We start from the raw sequence: 21712 nt of genomic DNA on the forward strand, positions 1-21712 counted from the left end.
CAAGGATGAGATATGAGAACTAGGCCTTCTCTGCTGAATTATTTTGGATGTGAAATGTAAAACATTTGCACATGGAAGTAGTAAAAACATAGGAAGTTTGTAGGCCAGTGGTTCTGAAACACCTTGGAAAATGCCAGATCTTAGCTTTCATTTTTTCTTGACCTGAGTATAAACAATATTGTATTTTTCTTTTGTTACAACTTACTCAGAAAGCCCACAATACCTCCATAATATGCTTTACACTAATAGATTCCTATCTGAAATCTCTGGGTTTATCTTGTGAATCATGTGTAGGTGTTTGTGTGTTAAAAATTCAAATACTACATGACACCCTGCAGTACCCTTAAAAAGACATCACAGCACTCCAGGATACCACGGGACACTGGTTAAGAATCCCTGTTCTAGTCAATGGGAAAATGTTGATATTTATAATAGTTTACATTAAATAAATAGGCTACATTATGGTGTAGCAACACAGATTTATTCCAGTTTGTTTCCAGGTCTTTGTTTATCATGCTGGACAGCCTTAACAGCTTAGATGGCTCTACCTGGTCAGTGGGACAAGCCTGGTTAAACCAAGTGCTCCAAAGACATGACATTGCAAGGGTTCTTGAACCTTTGCTTTTGCTGCTGCTTCATCCAAAAACTCAGAGAGTGTCTGTGCAAAGAGTGCAGGCTGAACGCTATTGGAATAAGTCTCCATGTTACCCTGAAGAAGAAAACGAAAAGCACTTTATGAAAAAATTTAACTGTGGTGATGGTAAGTATAGTACAACCTACCTCCCCACCCATGATATAAGGTAATTAATAAATGTATTAATTTATGAAATATTGTAACATGTTTTTTATTGATTAAACTGTGAATAGGGGTCTACTGAATACAAGGAGGCAGCCAGCAATTACATGGGCAGATCTTAGGGCTGGCCGCTGTTCTCATGCGCTGAATGCAGCAGGCCATCCCTCTCCCACATCTCTGATCGGCTGAGGGGCCCCAGCAGTCCCACTCCTCCCTGCAGATTGCCACATGGCTTGAAACTGGCTTAATTACCCTGATGAAGCCCTGGAAAGCCCTTAATCCAGGCATTTAGGCATGGATTAAGGGCTTCCCTGGGCTTAATCAGAGTAATTTAAACTAGTTTTGGGTCATCCCCAAGTGGTGGGCTCTGTCACTTTGGCAGACTCTCTGAACCAAAAACAAACTTAGCAAACAGAGAAAAAGGCAGGAAACCCTGCAGTCTTGGAACATGGTGGGAGGAGGAGAAGGGAGGGAGGTGAAGCAGGGCTTCTTACAGCAGGAGGTGCAGAGACTGCAGGCAGCTGTGCTGTGGCCCTAGGCCAACTGTAGCAGGCAGCTGGGAGGCTGCACCTCTGTCTGCAGAGCCCATGGCCCAGCTGAAAAGCAAATCTGAAAAAACTGACTTTGAAATAAACATGGCTATATCAGTTTATAGATAGTATCCATAGACTTAGTTCATCCAAAATTGATGCATGTTACCTTTTTTGAAACTGCTGCAAGTTTTAACACAGGTGCTCTATAAGTAGCCTTTTAAGTAGCACGTTGGCATTACTACATATAATACAAACTATGCTTTATATTAGTCCAGAGCTAGAAGGCTCCTTAGTTACCATGGAGTTTATCATGCTGGGCCACAGGAAAGTCAACAGCGTTTCAAGCCATGGTGACCCCACAGCTCAGCACTGCTCTGTATGTGTATGTCCAGATACTTGCCACAAAGGAGCCATGTGCTAAGTAGCCCTCTGCTCATGAATGGAACTGAGTGTTCTTGTCATGAGTCATGGGATTCTCCAGTAATTTATATGCAGATGAGGTGCAAGGCAACCTGGTCTGGCCCCTGTAACGGGGGCTTCTCGGGGCTGATCTCACTGTGGCCCACCTACCTGTTTCTGAGCTAACCACCCACCTTCTCGCCCGCCACGCCTTGTTGGTAATTAATTAATAGATGTCAGTTAAGTGGGAGGTTGCCCATTTCTTGCCCCAATGCTATGGGGCGCTGTCTGCAGCTCAGTTCCACCCCTACACCGCAGCCCAACCCTCACAGATGGCATCCATAGTTCTCATAATTACTGGCCCCTCACTGGGCCCCAGAATCCTAGTGTTGAACCCCTCCTGGATTCCTCTCCTCTGGCAGCCTTTTCCACCTTCATCCTGGGCACCATAGCTCCCTAAACTGCCTCCCCTTCCAGCTGTGGTCCCCCAGAACCTTTGGCTACTAGCCCTGGCCCACCTCCAGGCCAGTCGGAATCCCGGGCCTTCAGCTCTTGGGTGTCCCTCGCAGTGGGCCCCTGGCCCTTTGTCTCTTCAGGTCCTGGCCCCAGCATTGACCAGTCAGGGGATGTCCAGACAGGTGTGAGTTTATAGCCGCACACTCTTCCTCTGGGTTCCACCTTCCAGACCCTACAATAAGAGGTAACCTACCCAGTCGGGGGGGCTGGGGGTTAAGGCACCCTGACCCATCTTTTACCAGGGTGGTAACTGGCCTGGCATTTCCTGAGGGCTCCCATGGCACTGGGAGCCCCACTAGGACACCCACTCCCGGCAGGGTGCAGTTTTAGGTCGTACCCAGGACCAGAAGCCTCCTGACCATCCCCTACAGATCCTCCCTTATTTCCAGATGATACCAGCAGCCCTCCGGCCAGGCGATGTTGTTGCCTCGCCTCCAGCAACAAAACTGCCCTTTTTATGTGGGCAGCCGCACGTTCAAAATGGCTGCCCTCATCAGGCACCTGGCAGCTGCTAGCTCCAGGCCCTTAGTGGCAGGCACCCACAATGCCCTGCCACAGCCCTATGTCATGGAGGGCAGGACTACACTAATCATATGCAACAGGGTGAGAGAGGGGGTGGCAGAGGGATTACGGGTGAATCATTTGGGTCCCCGTTTGGCGATGTTTGCCACACACTTAAGTCTGGTGAAGAAACATGAATCATTGGAAATGGGAAAGAAAAGCACAGCTCAGCTGTGGGGATGAAGAGGCAGTTGAAATGTGTGCAGTGTACAGCATGACTTGAAGAGGCAGGACTGGGGGAGACTGTACTCAATGGGCAGTACCACATATCTTCTTCAGATGGGTTGCAGTAATCTATTCTTCTGGTAGGTTCTCATTAGCATCTTGATCTTTTTGACTAAGATCAAATGGAACCAAGGGGAGGATATCAGGGCTGACTCTAGCTCTCCATGTGCTGACCTGGTATTCTAGTACCTCCAAGCCTGGTGACAGTTCCCTGCAGAGTAAGCACCCACATAGACCCAAATGCTCCCACCCCCACGCCTACACGGTTCTCATTGGTATGGTTGCCTAATATGGTCCATGAACTTTATACTTGTGCTTAGCGTTAGCTGCACTTAATTGACTTCATAGTTAGTTTCCATTCCTGAGCACATGCTGCTTTTAGCAGCAGTTCAAAAGTAAGTTATATATTTAATGTAGTTTCCTTATATGCAAATGTAAGACAAGTGGCTTTCTTCCTCATGCTGATTTGCGTGGGAAAACCTCATCTTCAAGTAAATATGATGATAATGAACACTTTTAAACTTTTTTTGTGCTGTACAGCGTTAACAAAAAGAAGAACTGTGATTTATGTGATATAACAGAAAAGTGGTTAAGAAAATACCAACGAAGAACGATGGGTAACAAACTGCATTCACAGTTTACAATACCAGGACTTGGGTGTTTAACTAAAGTCTCCCAGTAGTTTTGGTTGGTCAGTCTTGTTTCTTATTGTTAAAAAGTTGTTCCTACACATCTTACAAATGCTGTCATACAAGGGTAGGTGAAGAGTCTGCTGGTTCTAATTAGTGATTTGTCATTTAAATTGCTCTCTGAGCTAGGGTGAAAGGTGCTAACTATGTAAAACTAAGGTTATATTATTTATGCAGATAATACCTCAAGTTCAAAACGTATCTAACTTTGTTGTAATACCTTTTTTAAAGCATTTTCCCACATGCCTGTTACCCAAGGACAACTCATTATACCCAAAGAGAACAATGACAAACAGCTGATTTTGGATGAAATGGAGAACTTCAGTCTTACTGTCAACCCACTGAGTGACAGACTTTCCTTGTTAAGTACCAGTAGCGAGACTATTCCAATGGTTGTGTCTGATTTTGACCTTCCTGACCATCAGGTAGAAATACTCCAGAGTTCTGACTCTGGCTGTTCCCATTCATCTGTTGGGGACAACCTGAGTTATGAGGTGGAAGCAGAGAGCCTGAGTGCTCAGGATAGTTCTCAGACATTGAGAGAAGACTCGCCTGATGAAGTTGTGCAGCAAGTAGTTACTGACTTGATATGCAAGGTTATAAGTGGCCTTGGAGAAGAGACTGATTCAGTTAAGCATCATCTGCATCCTGAAGATACATCATCTAAAATCAGAACTTTGGATCATTCTGAGGCGGTAACCAAATGTGAAGAACAAAATATTCAAAGCAGCCAAAGTAGTTTGCTTAGTAATGACAGTTCACAATTGTTATCTGCTTCAACTGAGACAGGACTCGAAAGCTCAAGGGATGAAATCTCTAGAAACAACTCTTCACCTTGTATTGCAGTAAGCCAGCAGTCCCTCTCTGACCTCACTTTCACTGTACCAGAAGCTAAGTCAAGACAGAGAAGTCACAGCAGTATTCAGTTTAGCTTCAAAGGAAAGCTATCAGAAAAAGAAACTATAGTTAAAGAAGCTGGTAAGCAACCAGGAGCAAAGCCCAAGGTGAAAATAGCAAAAAAGAAAGATGAAGAGAAGAAAAAAATACAAACAGAAAAACTTAAACAAACCAGTGTTTTCTTTAGTGATGCACTTGATTTGGAGAACTGGTACAGCTGTGGAGAAGGAGAAATTTCAGAAATAGAGAGTGATGTGGGATCTCCAGGAATGCGAAAATCTCCCAATTTTAACATCCATCCTTTATATCAACACGTGTTGCTTTATCTCCAGTTATATGACTCTTCAAGGACATTGTATGCTTTTTCTGCTATCAAAGCAATCTTGAAAACAAATCCTTCAGCTTTTGTAAGTGCTATCTCAACTACCAGCGTCAACAATGCATACACTCCTCAACTGTCCTTGCTTCAGAATCTTTTGGCCAGGCATCGAATATCTGTAATGGGCAAAGACTTCTATAGCCACATCCCGGTAGACTCGAACCACAACTTTCGGAGTTCTATGTATATAGAAATTCTTATCTCCTTGTGTTTATACTACATGCGGAGCCACTATCCAACTCACGTAAAGGTAACCCCACAAGACTTAATAGGAAACCGCAATATGCAGATGATGAGCATTGAAATTTTGACACTCCTCTTTGCTGAATTGGCAAAAGTTATAGAAAGTTCTGCAAAGGGCTTTCCTAGTTTTATTTCAGACATGTTATCAAAGTGCAAGGTTCAGAAAGTGGTCCTGCATTGTTTATTATCTTCTATCTTCAGTGCACAGAAATGGCATAGTGAAAAGGTGGCTGGAAAAAATATAGTGGCTATTGAAGAAGGTTTCTCTGAAGATAGCCTTATTAACTTTTCTGAGGATGAAGTTGACAATGGCAGTACTTTACAGTCACAGCTCTTAAAAGTGCTGCAGCGATTAATTGTTCTAGAGCATAAAGTAATTACTGTACCAGAGGAGAATGAAACAGGCTTTGAATTTGTCATAACAGACTTGGATCACATCAGTGCACAGCAGCCAATGACTTCTCTTCAGTATTTGCACTCCCAGCCTATAACCTCTCAAGGCATGTTTCTTTGTGCTGTGATAAGAGCTTTACACCAACACTGTGCCTGTAAAATGCATCCTCAGTGGATTGGCCTAATCACTTCTACTCTGCCTTATATGGGAAAAGTTCTACAGAAGGTGGTGGTTTTTGTGACCCTCCAGCTTTGCAAGAATTTAGATAATTTAATACAGCAGTATAAGTATGAAACAGGATTATCTGATAGCAGGTATGTATATCCATATTTTTTTTCTTTCTGCAAATTTGATCATATATTTCAATGTTTAATTACTAGTGCCTAGCAAATTCACTACAAACGTATTGTTGCATTTTAGGCCTATTTGGATGGCATCAGTTACCCCACCAGATATGATTCTAACTGTATTAGAAGGTATAACAACAATAATTCATTACTGCCTACTAGATCCATCTACACAATATCATCAGGTAAGCTTATTTAAGGATCTAAGAAGCTTCTTATGTGCTATTTATCAAATTAGGGTGAACTAACTCATTAATGATGCTTGCACTGTTGCGTTTACTTAAGACTTAAGTTCTTAATGGGAAAAATACACATGCGCACACATTTTTATATATAATACACACATACATTTTGGGGGAATAACACTTGGGTTTAGAGCAGCGTTTTTGAACCAGTAGGTCATGACTCAAAAGTGTGTTGCAAAAATATATGAAAGGGTCATGAACAAACTTTTAAAAATGGATCAACAAACTTCAAAAATGGATTCTACTTTTAAAGGAGAAAAATGTGAGAAACTATGGCTAATTAAGCCATGGTTTTGGGCCATCTTCAAGTGGTGGGCTCTGCGATTTTTGGTGGACTCACTGCAAAAAAAACCCAACCACCCCCCTTACTCTCCCCGCCAACCCCCCAAATACCCAACTTACGGGGAAGCAGAGTAAAGACTGGGAAGCCATGCAGTCTTGAAGTACAAGTGGGAAGGGGCCATGGAGGAGTGGGTGGCAGGGATGCTCACAGCAGGAGATTCAGAAGCTGCAGGCAGCTGCACCATGGTTCTCAGCCAGTTATAGCAGGCATCAGGGTGGTTCTTTCCTTGCCTGTGGAGCCCCAGACTGGCTATACATGTAGAACGAGCCAGAACAGGGCTTTGCAGACCCCGATGCAGCCTCCCAGCTATCTGCCACAGCTGTCCTGGGACCACAGTGCAACTGCCTGCAGTCTCGGAGCCTTCTGTTGCAAGCAGCCCTGCTCTCCCCCAGCTTCATGACTGCATGGCTTCCTGCCCTTTTTGCTGCTTGCTGGTAAGGTTGGGCTTGGGGGTTTTTTGGGGGTGGGTGGGGGGTGGGGATCCCCTGTGAGCCTGCTGTTTTTCATGGAGCTTGCCCCAGTTCACGTTTTCCACAAAAATTGCACAATCGTGAATTCAGTAGGTCCCTACTAATGTGCCTTTTAAATACACAAAGCAGCACAAAATCATGATGGAAACTCCTAGATTTCAGAATTCTAAATTGTTAACTGTAGTAGTCAGCTGTAGCTCTGGCCTCCATATGGATATTACTGCACATTATCAAATGATGTGTTCACCAAAAAGCTAGTTCTGTTACGTGATCTAACATTACCATTTTTAATCCATTTTTGTGCTAACCTGTAGTTTTCTTGTATATTAGGATCCTTCTGGTTTTGACCAGAGAACATTTTATAGCAATTACTGTATACATAATCTGTGTTGGGAATTTGACCCAGAACCTATTGAATCATTTTGTTGTTGTTTGCTTTTTAGAGTTTTTTAAAATATATATTTTCCCTTCTATTTCTCCAATCCTTTTAAGTAGTCTTTTAAACACTTATTGTTTTGTAAGTAGAGAAAGGTATTATGTACATTATATTACAACTCTAAAATCACCCTAATCACTTGCAGAGGATTTTAAAGATGATCACTGTAGACATAGACAGTTCTTCAAAATGTATCTCAGAGATAATGAGTTATTTTAACTCGCTTGGAAGGAAGAGGCCATCACCAGAAAGGACTATACCTCTGTTGCTTGGGACTGTAGTGGGGTGGCCAGGAAGGCAAAGGCAGAGATGGAACTAGGACTAGCTACCCAGATCAAGGACAACAAGAAGCTCTTTTTTAAATAAATTGGGGGTAAAAAGAAAGGTACTGGGTAATGTGGGGCCTCTGCAGGACACGCTAGGAAATCTGGTCGTCGCACCAGACAGCAAAACTAACCTATTTAGCAATTTCTTTGCCTCCATTTTTCTGAGTAGGGACCTGATCACCAGCCCCACTGGGACCCCTGTAGGCCCTGTGGGAGGCACACCCAGGCCTAGGGTCAGCGAGGACCTAGTTAAGGAACTTCTGGAGGGACTGGACGTATTTAAATCAGCTGGTCCTGATGATCTCTACCCCAGAGTGCTGAGGGAACTAGCAGAGGTTATTGCGGGACTCTGGCATGGCTTTACAAGCACTCATGGTGCTCTGGCAATATGCCAGAGGACTGGAAAAGGGCCAGTGTGGTTCCCATTTTCAAAAAAGGGAGGAAGGGACCCAGGAAACTATAGGCCAGTTAGTCTTACCTTGGTCCTGGGGCAGCTTTTTGAGAAAATTATCCTGGTGCATGTCCACAAGGGGCCAGCAGAGGAAACTATGCTTAGGGGCAACCAACATGAGTTCATTAGAGGCAGGTACTACTGTCAGATGAACCTGGTGGCCTTCTATGACCAGGTCACCAAATCCCTGGATGCAGGTGTCACGGTGGGTATGGTCTTTCTGGAATTTCGGAAGGTCTTCGACACAGTCTCTCACCCCATTCTCATTAAAAAGCTAGGAGACTGTGGTGTCAATGCCTATACAGTCAGATGGGTCGCTAAGTGGCTGGAGGGCCTCACCAAGAGAGTGATGGTGGATGGGTCCTATTCGACCTGGAGGGATGTGGGCAGTGGGGTTCCACGGGGCTCGGTCCTTGGGCCCGCACTGTTCAACATCTTCATCAGTGACTTGGACGAGGGGGTAAAAAGCACCCTGTTCAAATTCGCAGATGACACTAAGGTGTAGGGAGAAGTGGGCACGCTAGAAGGAAGAATAGGTTGCAATTGGAGCTGGACAGGCTACAGGGGTGGATGGATAAGAACAGAGTGGGTTTCAGCAATGACAAGTGCAAGGTGCTGCACCTGGGGAGGAAGAACCAGCAGCATACCTACAGGCTGGGGAACTCCCTTCTCATCAGTGCAGAGGCAGAGAAGGATCTTGGAGTCATTATTGATGCCAAAGTGAACATGGGCCGGCAGTGGGGATGTGCTCAGGAAGGCCAACCATACCTTGTCATGCATCCACAGATGCATCACGAGCAGGTCCAAGGAGGTGATCCTCCCCCTCTGTGTGACACTGGTCAGGCCACATTTGGAGTACTGTGTCCAGTTCTGGGCGCCGCACTTCAGGAGGGATGTGGACAGCACGGAGGGGGTCCAGAGGAGGGCCACCTGCATGATCAGGGGTCATCAGGGCAGGCCCTACAAGGAGAGGCTAAGGGACCTGAACTTGTTCATCCTCCACAAGAGAAGGCTGAGGGGGGATCCTAGGGGCTGTTTACACACTAGTGGGGGTGGGGGGGGAAGGAGCCAGCAGGCACTGGGGGAGTCCCTGTTCCCCCGAGCACTCCCAGGAGCGACAAGAAATAATGGTCACAAGCTGGCAGAGGGTAGATTCAGGCTAGATATCAGGAGGCACTACTTCACGGTCAGGGTGGCTGACCAAGAGAAGTGGTGCTGGCTCCTACCCTGGGGGTCTTTAAAAGGAGGCTGGATGAACACCTGGCTGGGGTCATTTGACCCCGTACTCTTTCCTGCCATGGCAGGGGGTCGGACTTGATGATCTGCTCAAGTCCCTTCCGACCCTACCAACTATGAAACTTATGTTTTTATTTAGAACAAGCAGTTCTAAATAAAGTAGTTCTTGACCATCTAATAAAATCCACACAGATTATATTAATTGTAAAATCAGAGTGAAAAGGTATTAAAGTTGAAGAGTTACAGATGTAACTTGTTCATTTATAATTTACGCTATTTTGATCAAGCTGTTCTGTCAAAATGTAATGATTTCTTTCCTTTATATCTACTAGCTCTTGGTTAATGTAGACCAGAAGCACTTATTTGAAGCACGCAATGGAATCTTATCCATCCTTCATATGATCATGTCTTCTGTGACTCTGCTGTGGAGCATTCTGTATCAGGCAGACTCTTCTGAGAAGGCAACTGTTGCAGCAGCTGCTTCTGTTACTACTATTAATCTTGGATCAACCAAGGTTTGAATACCAGGGGTAGCATGGTTTAAACTGTACATTAATATCTTTGTCAAACTAAGTCTAATTGTATTCCTTGCAAGTTGTTGTTTTTTGGGGTTTTTTTAGAAAATTCTCCTAACAGTTGCAACACCTAAATTGTTTCCCAAGTCAGACTAGAGTAAATGTTCAAGCTTTACTTGAGTATAATGTATCCAGTTTAACATAATATGATTCCTTCGCTCTCTCAGGGTGACGGAAGAATTAAGGCATACAGCTGGAAACATATTTATAGCACATTTATTAAGAATAATGTTTTGTCTCTAAGAATATAAGATGCATATTGAAAATATGTGCAAAATCTTACAATGTGCTTAACATAAGGATAAATATAACACAGTCAGATATCTGTGGTCAGAGCAGATCCAGAGGGGGTGCAGTGGCACAGACACATTCCCTTTTCAGTCCATACCTTGGGAGCAGCAGCCAGAAACTTTTAAGTCCCTGAAATAGGTTAGAATTTGAATAAGATTATGTTCTCCCTTCCCCTCAGTGGCATTTGCCTTCCCCTCCTATTCTCCCCTTCCCCTTTCTACCATTGCTGCTGTTTCTCCTGCCTCCAGGTGCAGCAGGGATGGGGGAGTTCCACAGTGCATATTCAACTGGGTTGTACTGCCTGAGATAGTGTTGGCGGTGGTGGGTGTGTCTTCCTCCCTGCCTGATTCCCACTGTCCCTAGCTGAGCTGTGCTCCTGGCACAACCTAGCTGGAAAGGTGCAGGAGTGGCTCTGGAGCTCCTCCAAACCCCGGGGCAGCCAGGGATATATACCATCAGAGGCAAGCAGAGGAGGTGGCAGGGGGGAATGAGCAAGGAGAGGACCAGATGTGCCACTAAGCGTGGAGGGGAAGGAAGGGAAGTGCTGAGTGTGGGGACTATGAGGAAATTCTTACCTGATTCAGGGACTTAAAGTGCCCACCTCTGCTCCCATGGCAAGGTTTGCCTTTCCGGGGGGGCGGGGAAGGGAAAGTGGAGGCTGGGAGCAGGATGCAGCTACTCCTACAATGTAGTTTGTTGCTTCTGCACCCCATTTTACCAAATCCTGAATCTGCTCATGTCCCTGCTTCATCCATCTCCTGTAGGTGACATAATTTACATGTAGACCTGTCATGTAAAGTCAAGGCTGTCCAACTTCTGGGCAGCCAAATGCTGCATGTCCCCACTGCATCACAGCACAGGTAGCCCATCCCATCCCATCTCCCCACCTCCCCACCCCTGGGTGTAGCTTCCCCTCCACAGCAGAGGCAGTCTAGTTCCCTCCTACTGCATGAATAATACTCTTCCCTCATAGCTGAGCATGCCTCTCTCTCCCCCTCCCCCAGCAACCCAGACAATCTGGCTCCTCTCTGCTGCACTCGCAGCACCTTCCCCTGCAACTGCATGCGCCATGCAAGCAACCCCCACCCCAACAGCACAGATGGCTCAATTCCCTCCACCACTTAAGCCCTCCACCCGCCATGGCTGTGCACATCACTCGCAGTGCAGGCAGCCCAGCTCCTTTTTTTGCCACCCATGCAGCTTGGGCACTCCAGTTGCCCACAGGTTATAACAATCTATGGGTCACCTGTGTCAGATCACTGGCAAATGTAAAGAAGAAATTGGGGAAGAACTAGACAATATATTATCCAAAGACCTTTTCAAAATATATTAAATTGGGATGTCTGGCCTGTGGCATGGGTGTCACAAATGACATGGGTAGCCTCAGTGGGTGGTATATGGCCAGTCTGGGAGGGGGAAGGACGATAGGACAGGAAGCAAAAAATAAAGCAGCAGAACTGATAGGAAGTACAGGGCAGGGAACAGAAAACAGAGCAGAAGATAAGGCAGAGAACGTAGGGCGGGGAGCATAAAGCCAAGCAGCAGATCGGGCATCAGAGGGGAACTGGAATGGCTTTCAGGAGGGGTACAGAGCTAAGTGGTGGCACTGCTGGCAAAAAGATTGCCCCCTACTGTATTAAAGTAATGATATGCTAGAAATCCTGCATATTTACTTGTCAGAAGTGATTCAGATTCTCCTACTATTGAAAGTTTGTTTCTTTTTTTTTTTTTTTAAGAACAAAATCAGCCTGACTCTTTCACTTAGGTCTATCATTATCTTGTCTATACATACCACATAGCTGTTTACCTTAATATATCAAATATCATTTTTATGATCCATGTGTATAAAAGATGGCACTTCAACGTTTTCATACCCATCTATTTAAGCTGTTGGCAACTTATTCCATGTATTGCCTTTCCATAAAAGTCAGGCTTCCCTGTCATTCTTTGACAGGAACAGTCCATGAAATTAATCCCTGGTAATACGAGACATGATCCAGAGCACTTTTTCCAGGAATGCAAAACCGTCCTTTATACACCAGAATAACTGGTTACCAAACATTAGCTCTTCCATACATCACAAATTGTTTTCTTTGTTTGAACTTTCAGTACTTGAGAAGGCACTTAGCCTGTGCTCATTTAAAGCTGTTACACTAATTTGATGAGAAACCCAGCAGTGCAGTGTAATATTTGGATGATCATTTGCCCTATCATAGCACATTCAAAGTAAATGGCAGTAATCTAAAAAACTCTATGTAATTTATTGATAAGATTTTAATGCTTCATTGCACCATGAAAGCACTTGTGTGAGCAAGTGTAAAAGGTATCTGGCTAATTTCCATGTATCTCTCTATGATGCCTTTGGGATTTCACAGAAGAGAGGCACTGCCTTAAATATCTCAGATTAAGATATTCATTCTCAGAAAATGAATAGTGAGGAGGCATTCTCCAGTATAGTCTGTCAATCAGTTAGAATTCCCCATTTGGTTGCCTGTTTTAATATACACAAGTTCTGGTTTTGTGTTTCAGAATTTGAGGCAGCAGATTCTTGAATTGTTGGGTCCCATCTCAATGAATCATGGTGTTCACTTCATGGCTGCTATTGCATTTGTCTGGAATGAAAGGAGACAAAACAAAAACACTTCTAGGACAAAGGTGTGTGTATTGTCAAGTGACTGAGTTACTTAAATGAACTGATTTCCTAGGTTACTGCTACTTTTCTTCAAAACTTAAAAAATCAGGCAAGGATTTTGTGAGGTGGTATCTTTTATTGGACTAGTATCGTTGGGATAAAATTACACAAGCTTTCAAATTCAAAGCATTCTTCTTCTGGTTTGAGGAGGAAAGCAAGGATTGCAGTTTTTAAGAATAGTGGGTAAAGCTGTGAAATTTAAGCAGGGAGAATTTTCAGGTGTACCAAACAAACAATTAACAGAAGAAAAGAAGCTTGCCTATAGTGAGGTCAAGACTTATTAAAAGGGAGGCTTTAGATTAAATGAAAAATATATTTTACCACATGGAAAGGAATTATGTGATGGGAATTTATAAATAAATAACTGCATGGTCAAATGTATCTTAGATTTGATCAGCCAGTTCTTTTAAAACAGTGTTGTGAGCGACTAATATTTTAGGCAGAGGCTTGTAATATAAGTAACACCTTAGATTAAACATCAAGCCTCCTCCTATGACTTAATGCTTAAAACCAGAAATTTATAATTTTACTTATTCAGGAAAGTTATTAGTCCATGAGTCATAACAGTAATCTGCAGTGAACAATTGCTTAGTACACTATATTCAAACTTGGGTGTCTGAATTAGGTCACCAATATTTATATTAGGCCCCAAATTTTCAGAAGTGCTGACCACCTGCATCTCTTGTTGACTTTAAGGCTAAGCATGTACCTTTGTCTCCTCTGCATGTGCACTAATCTCAATGAAGCATATTATCCTACGTTTTTTCTACAACTATCACCGTACCTCCTTCTAGGTGTACAGTAAATAGAGCAATGTGCAGGAACACTTGGCTCATTTATATCACAACTGATATATAAATGACTTAGGTGAACTCTGCTAACCTGATGTACATTTCTAATCTATACTTTTAGAAGATCCTGTGAATGTGCATCAAAAGTAAAAAAGAGATATATCATACAGCATGTGCTTATGTAATTAAAGCTTTGTATGATACAGGTTATGTACTAGAGTTTGAGGTAAGCTTGTGGCTGTAACCATCACGATCACATATCCTGACTTGAATGCTTACCTGTTTGAAGGTGCATTTTTGGTTTGCAATATCTTAGTCTAGGGATCACAACTAAGACCTGGCAGATTGACATCCATTGTAAGTAGTTTATACCTGGAGGTAATTTTCATGATATTTTGTGCTCTGGGGTTGTCATGCATTTTCAATGACTCTTCTTTGTTTAGAAAGTTTTCATTTGGGAAACCTATTACAGCAGTCAGTTTTACTAATTGTATGACAATCTGTGGCATGTTTGGGTTTTCCAGGTAATTCCTACAGCCAGTGAAGAACAACTTCTACTGGTAGAGCTGGTCCGCTCTATTAGTGTTATGAGAACTGAGACAGTTATACAAACAGTGAAAGAGGTTTTAAAGCAGCCTCCAGCCATAGCCAAGGACAAGGTATGAGAATAGTAATGCTGCTGCTGGTTTGTTTGATGCTATTTTAGAAGTTTATATTAGATGCTATAAGTATTTAATTCTTTGTGTGAAGGAACTTGCGTCTGCTGTACTGTGGTTGTTCTCTAGAAGAGTCTGTCCTGGTAATGCTAGTTTAACCTTCTGTGTGGAAACTCATTTTTCTTTTTTAACATATATTTAGTGGAAGGTCCTGAATATAGACTGAAGTTATAAAATTAATTAAGATTGCAAAAATAAATGCTTTCAGGTTAACAAGTCAGTTTTGCAGCCGTTCAGGGTCAGATACTAATTTAAAATTCGCTCTCCTATATATCCACCAGATTAGACTTATCAACCAGTATGGCCCATGGGTTGCATCTGGCCTGTGCAACTGTTTCCTCCAGCATGCAGGGCTTTTAGAGGGCCTGGGAATTCAACGGTGGGGCCTGTTACAGAATTTGAGACTACAGAGCTCTGTTGGGAATGGCCTTTGGTGGCAAGGGATGTGCAATAATTGTGCTGATACAGCACCACTCGTACTGCCACTTGTCCCAACCACTGCTAGGTTCATGTTCAGCCTGCAAGAAACCCTGCAGGTCTAGATCCAGCCTGCGTGAGATGAGTTTGACACTCCTGCACTGGATAGATGAATTAAACAGAGCTGACTCTTACCTCCCCCCCTGCCCCGATGGGTTCTAATTTTTTTTTAGGTATTGGATGTCTTTATGCTCCCCATTCATTTCTCCTTTATTACTCTATTTAGAAGGTTTAGCATTATGTTGACAGTATACCAGGTTGAGGAGAAACCAGTTGTGGTGACTGTGGAGCCAGTGGACGGCATGCCATACTTCAGTCACAGTGGCTGTATGGAGAAGGGAGGGTATGAAATAGGTCTAGAAGCATAAAGAGTATCTTTATATAGGTATCAAAGTTTGGCACCCAGGCTCCCATCTTAGTGCAAATTATTTAATTTGACCTCAAGTTATTCTAATAAATGTTGTTTACCATTTGAAAGCTGGGGATAGGCTCAGTATCCACCATTTTCATTGACATAGACAAAAATAACAGATCAATTTCTGTTTCTTGATGACACTGATTTTCATATTTTTCTAGAAGCATCTCTCACTGGAAGTCTGTATGCTGCAGTTTTTCTATGCCTATATTCAAAGGTAAGACAAAGAGGCCATGGATAAATCATGGCTTTCTTCTGTGTCATCAAGCAGTAAACAAACAGACACAAGCGAGATAAGGCTCATAGGGGGCATGCTAGTAATGGCAGCCTCCCCACTGTGGATGCTGAGCGAGTGCAATACCAACTAGAAAAGCTAGACATTTATAACTCAGCAGGACCAGATGGACTTCATCCAAGAATGCTGAAGGAGCTGGCTGAGGTCATTGTGGAACCCCGGCAAAGCTCGTTTAGAATTTGTAGCACACAAGGGAAATCTCTGAGGATTGGAAGAGGGCTGACATTGTGCCCATCTTCAAGAAGGGAAAAAGGGAGGACCCAGGCAACTATAGGCCAGTCAGCCTAACCTCTATCCCAGGGAAAATCCTGGAAAAGCTCGTTAAAGAATCTGTGTGTGATACACTCCTGAAAGGTAAGATTCTGAATGACAGCCAGCATGGCTTTGTCGCGGATAGGTCTCGTCTTACCAATCTCATCTTCTACGACCAGGTCTCTCGCCACCTGGACATGGGAGACAAGGTAGACGTTATATACCTAAGCTTCCAAAAGGCTTTTAATCTAGTACCCCACAATATCCTTAGAGAAAAGTGGAAGATTGTGTGCTTGCCTACTCGACAGTTCAATGAGTGGGGAAACTGGCTACAGGGTAGGACCCAGAGAGTTTTCATAAATGGATCTGTGTCATCCTGGTGCAAAGTGGCCATGGGGGGGCCTCAGGGGTCTGTGCTTGGACCGGTGTTTTTCAACATCTTTATCAATGATTTGGATGGAGCAGTGAAAAGCTCGCTGGCCAAGTTCATGGACGACACCGCTATGGGGCAGTGTGGTCACGTCAGAAGAGAGGTTGCAGATACAGGTGGACCTGGGCAGAGTAGGGAGTTGTGCAGACCAGAACCAGATAAAGTTTAGCACTTCCAAGTGTAAGGTGCTCCATCTGAGGGCAAACAACCCTCAACGTACATACAGGCTCGGTGGTGACTGCTTGACTTGCACCACGGCTGAAAGAGACCTAGGGGTAATGATAGATCATTGCATAAATATGAGCCGTCAGTGCAAGGCAGTGGTCAGCAGAACAAATAACATGCATGCATGAACCAATGCATCTCACACAAAACTAAGGAAGTGATACTCCTGCTGTACTCAGCACTGGTGAGACCGCAGTTGGAGTACTGCATCTAGTTCTGGGCACTGCACTTCAATAAGGATGTGGAAAAACTTGAGAGGGTCCAGAAAAGAGACACCCCTATGATCAAGGACTTTCAAGGAAAGCCATATGAGGAAAGGCTGAAGGACCTGGGCCTCTTTAGGCTAAAGAAGAGAAGGTTGAGAGGGGACTTGATAGCAGCTTACCGCTATATCAGAGGAGTGCATCGGGAGCTCGGTGAAGAACCATTCACTAGGGCACCCCTGGGGAAGACTAGGACCAATGGATACAAGCTCTGGGAAAGCCACTTCAGGCTTAATACCAGGAAAAACTTCTTTACAGTCAGGGTGTCCAGACTGTGAAATAAACTCCCTCCAGAGGTGGTGCAGTCACTCACCCTGGTGGTTTTGAAGAGGAGACTGGGCAATCACCTTGCTGGGGTCACTTGACCCCAGTTGTCTTCCTGCCTAGAGTGAGGGGCTGGACCCGATGATCTGTGAGGTCCCTTCCAACCCCTAACAATCTATGAAAACAGAATCTGGACATTATAAATCCTTCAAATAAATTTGCATCCTTTTGGTATAACACTAGACTGAAAATTGTATATGTTGAACCTGTGAATAATTATAAAAGAACAATTTTTTAATTATATTTATTGTTGGGGAGAAGAGTATTTTCTGCATTCTCCTGTTGTGCCTTTACCATTTTCCTTCATCTAACTTGAGAGGCCCTACAGCTGACCACCATCCAGCTGAGAGAGGATGAATTCAGTTACTGCAAATGTCACAGGTATTCCTCCAGTTGTAGGCCAGGCAGAATATCTTTTGAATGTGCTGTTCTTTTCCCTCCTTCCAGATTCCAGTGCTTTATGTCCATGGTGTACCACTTCCTCTTGGTCTGTGAATCAAGTGAGAGACATGAGAACTAATTTTTGATTCTCTACACAAACAATAATTTAATTGACATATTTAGACAGGAAAGACATAATACTAAAAAGAGAACTTAGGAAAGAAGGGCGTCTTTACACATGCTTTGGGGTTGCGGGGGGCCTTTTAATTGGAGCAGCTCCGAGATCTACTCTAATTAAAGTGCCCACAGTGTCTCGTGTATTGTGTCCTGTGCTTCAAAATGGCAGTGGGAGAGCTTTAAAGCTCATTCAAGCTTTAGTTAAAGCACCCCTACCCCTATTTTGGAGTGCGGGGTCACTGAATACATGAGCTGCAGGGTCTGCTGAAGCGCAGTAGTTGGCACACTCCAGCAGACTCAGTTAATTGAGTCTGGCATGCTATAATTACAGCATGTCAGAGTAGCATCCCAGCAAATCTACAGGCACCCTGAGAGCCTCAATGTGATTTTTTTCACTTTAATTTCATCTTGCAGGATACCAGTGTCCAATTTAGTGGATAGCTGGGCATCACTTTTACTTCTTCTGAAGGACTCTATACAGCTTGGTCTTCCAGCACCGGGGCAGTTTCTCATACTTGGGTGAGCAGTTAATTTCACTAGAAACTATAAATATAAATCATTGTAAAATAAAGTATTTGAAACTTTTGATTTAATCAATCACACAACCTAAACACTGCTTCAATCTTCTAAGTGTACTAAGGGTATGTACAAATGAACAAATTATATACCAAGGGGAGGGGTAAGATTTACCACAAGTCCGCAGTGGTAACTGGAAACAGTAATTGCTCAGTATTGTCTTCTGTCCTGTAGTAAATGAAAGCTAAACTGGGTTAGCATAAATAAAATGGGCAAAGGTGTCAGAGTTAACTTCCACTTACTACTCCTTCAGAGTGGACAAACAAACAGTTTCCATGAATCAGCTGACTCGGTAATGATCTCCCCACCTTTTTACTCTGTATAATTTCTTCTTCTATTTGTGCCTTTTGTAAATCACGCTTATGTTGTTTTTTGTGTATATTATATCTGTTTCCCATGAAATAGGAATTATAATTATCAACATACAAAAAGTTTCCTGAACATCAGAAATAAAATGTAAATTTTAGACGTATGCGTTAAACATCAAACCTCAGTCTTTGGAAATTGTAGTAATACTAATATGGGATATTAAAACTAATATGGGATATTAAACCAAATTTGTAGTCGCTAATAATTTTGTTTTAAAAAATATCTTAATTATTATGTTTTGGATATATGCTAGTGTTACAAGTACTCCATAAAATATTAAAAACAAGGTATAGTGCTACAAATAAAATTACAAATCAGACATGAAAATATGTTTTCTCGAAACTTAGCAAACTGAAGGAAACAGCTAAAATGTCACTAAATTTGTACTGTGCATATGAATCTTTCATGGATTTTGGCCTAATATTTTTAAACTGATGTTATTTTATTTTAAGATTATTGCCAGTATTTTTTCATATATTTTCTTTTAGTGTTCTAAATGAGTTTATTATGAAAAACCCCAGTCTGGAGAATAAGAAAGATCAAAGAGACCTTCAGGTGAGAAAATGTTCTTGTATAAAATTATCATTGAAAATATAGTTCAGCAAATGGCTGTTTTAAGAGTGTAGTATAGTCTAAATGGTTCTTCCTGTTCAGCAATAAAATATCTTTAGGCAACTGATTTTATTGTTAAGGCCTTCTATTTACTTTTGCAGTTTTTTCCATTGTTTATAGTTAACTTACAAAAAAAGTGAGTCAAGTAATTATTTGTTCTGTTCTCACTTTTAATATTCCTTCCTGTAAACATTTCAGATGACAGCAGAATTTTATAACACTTTTATTTGCTACCTCATTAATAATATACAAATATACAGTCTTGTCCCACCAAATACATCTCAGAGTTTGCTAGATTCTGTGGTACCACCCCATTGCTAGGGGTTGGAGATCAGAGATCCTAGCATCTTTCAGCCACATTTTCTGCAGTCTTCCAGCCTGGAAACTGCAGAACCTTATTGGCAGAAGGAGAAGCTTAAGCACAGGATGCTTTTCAACTGGGCAGCTTTTTTCTGTGCATGGGTGGGTAGGACAGGCATAATCTGAAGTATTTCACTTTGAAGTGTGTCAGTTACCCCTATTTCATCAGCTTCAGTCATTTTTTATGCAAGTTGCATTGAGTTGCAGCATAATTGTGCTGTGCATTGTCTGTCTGTTCATTTTTATTGACCTTTTAAGCTACATGCTGCAAGATAAATGTTATGACTGTCCACATCTTCTCTCTGGCATCTCTTCTCCAGATTGAACTTTGCCCATTCTTCTTAATTTTACAGAGGAATTTTTTATTTTCTAAATTCTTATGATTTCTATTCCTGTCCTCTGGCCTTTCTGATCATCTCTGTACTTTTAAGAGTTTTAGAGTCCAGTATTGAGTATTCCAACTAAAGCCAAACAACCCTATGTACAGAACGTACCTTACTTGTCTTGCTTGAGGTACTCCTATATAAAACACTAATCCAAGTTTGTATTTATAACAGCATTGAATTCAACATTTATATTCAACTTATGTTTTTCTCTAACTTCTGTACACTTTTGTACGATACTAATACTAATCAGCCTTCCCTTCTGTGGGCAACAGTTTGCAGTCAGATATGTATATTCTTGCTGTACTTCTTGAAAGGACCTTAAGTGAATTTATTGTATGTTTAAAGCTCTAGACTACTTTCCTTAAGGTTTTTCCTATACTTCTAACCCTGCTTAACTCCTTAAATAGTCCATGGTTTTGATACAAAGAATGTTACCTTGTCCTTCAAGAAATATTTGTAATTGGTAACATATAAAGGAAGTACATGGAAAAGCCACTATGAAACTCCATTTAATATCTTTTCTTTCTTGCTACTGAACTAATGGATATCTATCTAGAAAACATAAACGTCTCAGAAGAGTAGAAACACCATTTTACACAAGGGTTTTTTGGAGGATTTTTTTAACCTTTGTTTTTTGTTTTCCTCCAGGATGTAACTCACAAAATAGTGGATGCCATTGGTGCAATTGCTGGTTCTTCCTTGGAACAGACTACTTGGCTAAGACGAAACCTAGAGGTTAAACCTTCCCCTAAGATTATGGTTGATGGAAGCAGCTTGGAATCTGACGTTGAAGGTGGTTTATATGGAGTTTATTCAAGTAATGGATTTAATTAGTTCAGTTACCTTCATGTTACTAAAAGTGATAGCTTTGCAGTGTGTGAATTTACTAAATAAATTTGTGCGTGTGTGGTATATTGAACTCTGTTATATGTAATGTACAGGGCAAAACTATATAGTCCATTTTTATGTCGTTGAAAATATTTGCTTTAAAATGCTTTTCATAGATGCTGATAGAAAGTTTCCAAAATTAATTATTTCTTGATGTCCCTTTTTAATTTAGATATGTTATCACCAGTTCTGGAAACTTCAAACATAACTCCATCTGTTTATAGTGTCCACGCATTAACCTTACTTTCTGAGGTAAATGTTTTCCAGTGTACTAAATCCTGAAATATTTGTTTTGTATTACAAAAGGACCTATAGAGTTTAGAAACATGCACCTAAATGTGAAACTTATCTTGGAGAAATGCTAATTAATACATCTGGTGAAAAAAACAATGTGAAATGTACATATACTGTGAGAGGTGAACCTCGTTTATTTATTAATTGGGTTATTGTAATGCCCAAAAACCTGAACCAGTCTCACTGTTCTGAAAAAACACAGGGGTCAGGTGATCAGAAAGCTCTTTGGTTCAGGGATGGTGCCTACTGACAGATGCCTAAAGGAGACCTGATTACCTGCCATGATCTTTACTTGCATGCTTGTGTTAATTTGTAGCAGTTTGTGGTGGGCATTTTAGCTGATACTTTATTTTACTTGCATTTGTGGAAAGGAAAAAAAGATGACTGTAGCCATTGCCTGAGTGTCATGTGCCTTGGTGTTGATCTTTGTAGTTCCT

The 21712-nt window shown here is 42.2% G+C and overlaps 1 protein-coding gene across 12 annotated transcripts in view; it reads left to right on the plus strand.

The window, feature by feature from the left end:
- The window catches only part of DOP1A (DOP1 leucine zipper like protein A), a 118267-nt gene that overhangs the window by 69060 nt on the left and 27495 nt on the right, over positions 1 to 21712 (plus strand). For 6 of the 12 annotated variants that reach the window (XM_090035572.1, XM_090035619.1, XM_090035604.1 and 3 more), the window contains 11 exons: positions 501 to 760; positions 3951 to 5946; positions 6053 to 6164; positions 9819 to 10001; positions 12882 to 13007; positions 14360 to 14494; positions 15605 to 15660; positions 18205 to 18309; positions 19224 to 19290; positions 20742 to 20910; positions 21154 to 21233. In XM_090035572.1, coding sequence (XP_089891698.1) covers positions 501 to 760; positions 3951 to 5946; positions 6053 to 6164; positions 9819 to 10001; positions 12882 to 13007; positions 14360 to 14494; positions 15605 to 15660; positions 18205 to 18309; positions 19224 to 19290; positions 20742 to 20910; positions 21154 to 21233 — 3289 coding nt within the window. The remainder of the gene's footprint in view (positions 1 to 500; positions 761 to 3950; positions 5947 to 6052; positions 6165 to 9818; positions 10002 to 12881; positions 13008 to 14359; positions 14495 to 15604; positions 15661 to 18204; positions 18310 to 19223; positions 19291 to 20741; positions 20911 to 21153; positions 21234 to 21712) is intronic. The other 6 variants (XM_090035595.1, XM_090035638.1, XM_090035629.1 and 3 more) reach the window with 2 other exon arrangements.

The sequence above is a fragment of the Crocodylus siamensis genome, chromosome 1 (assembly GCF_052110815.1).
Source record: "Crocodylus siamensis isolate JL-2025a chromosome 1, ASM5211081v1, whole genome shotgun sequence".
Classification (NCBI taxonomy): domain Eukaryota; kingdom Metazoa; phylum Chordata; order Crocodylia; family Crocodylidae; genus Crocodylus; species Crocodylus siamensis.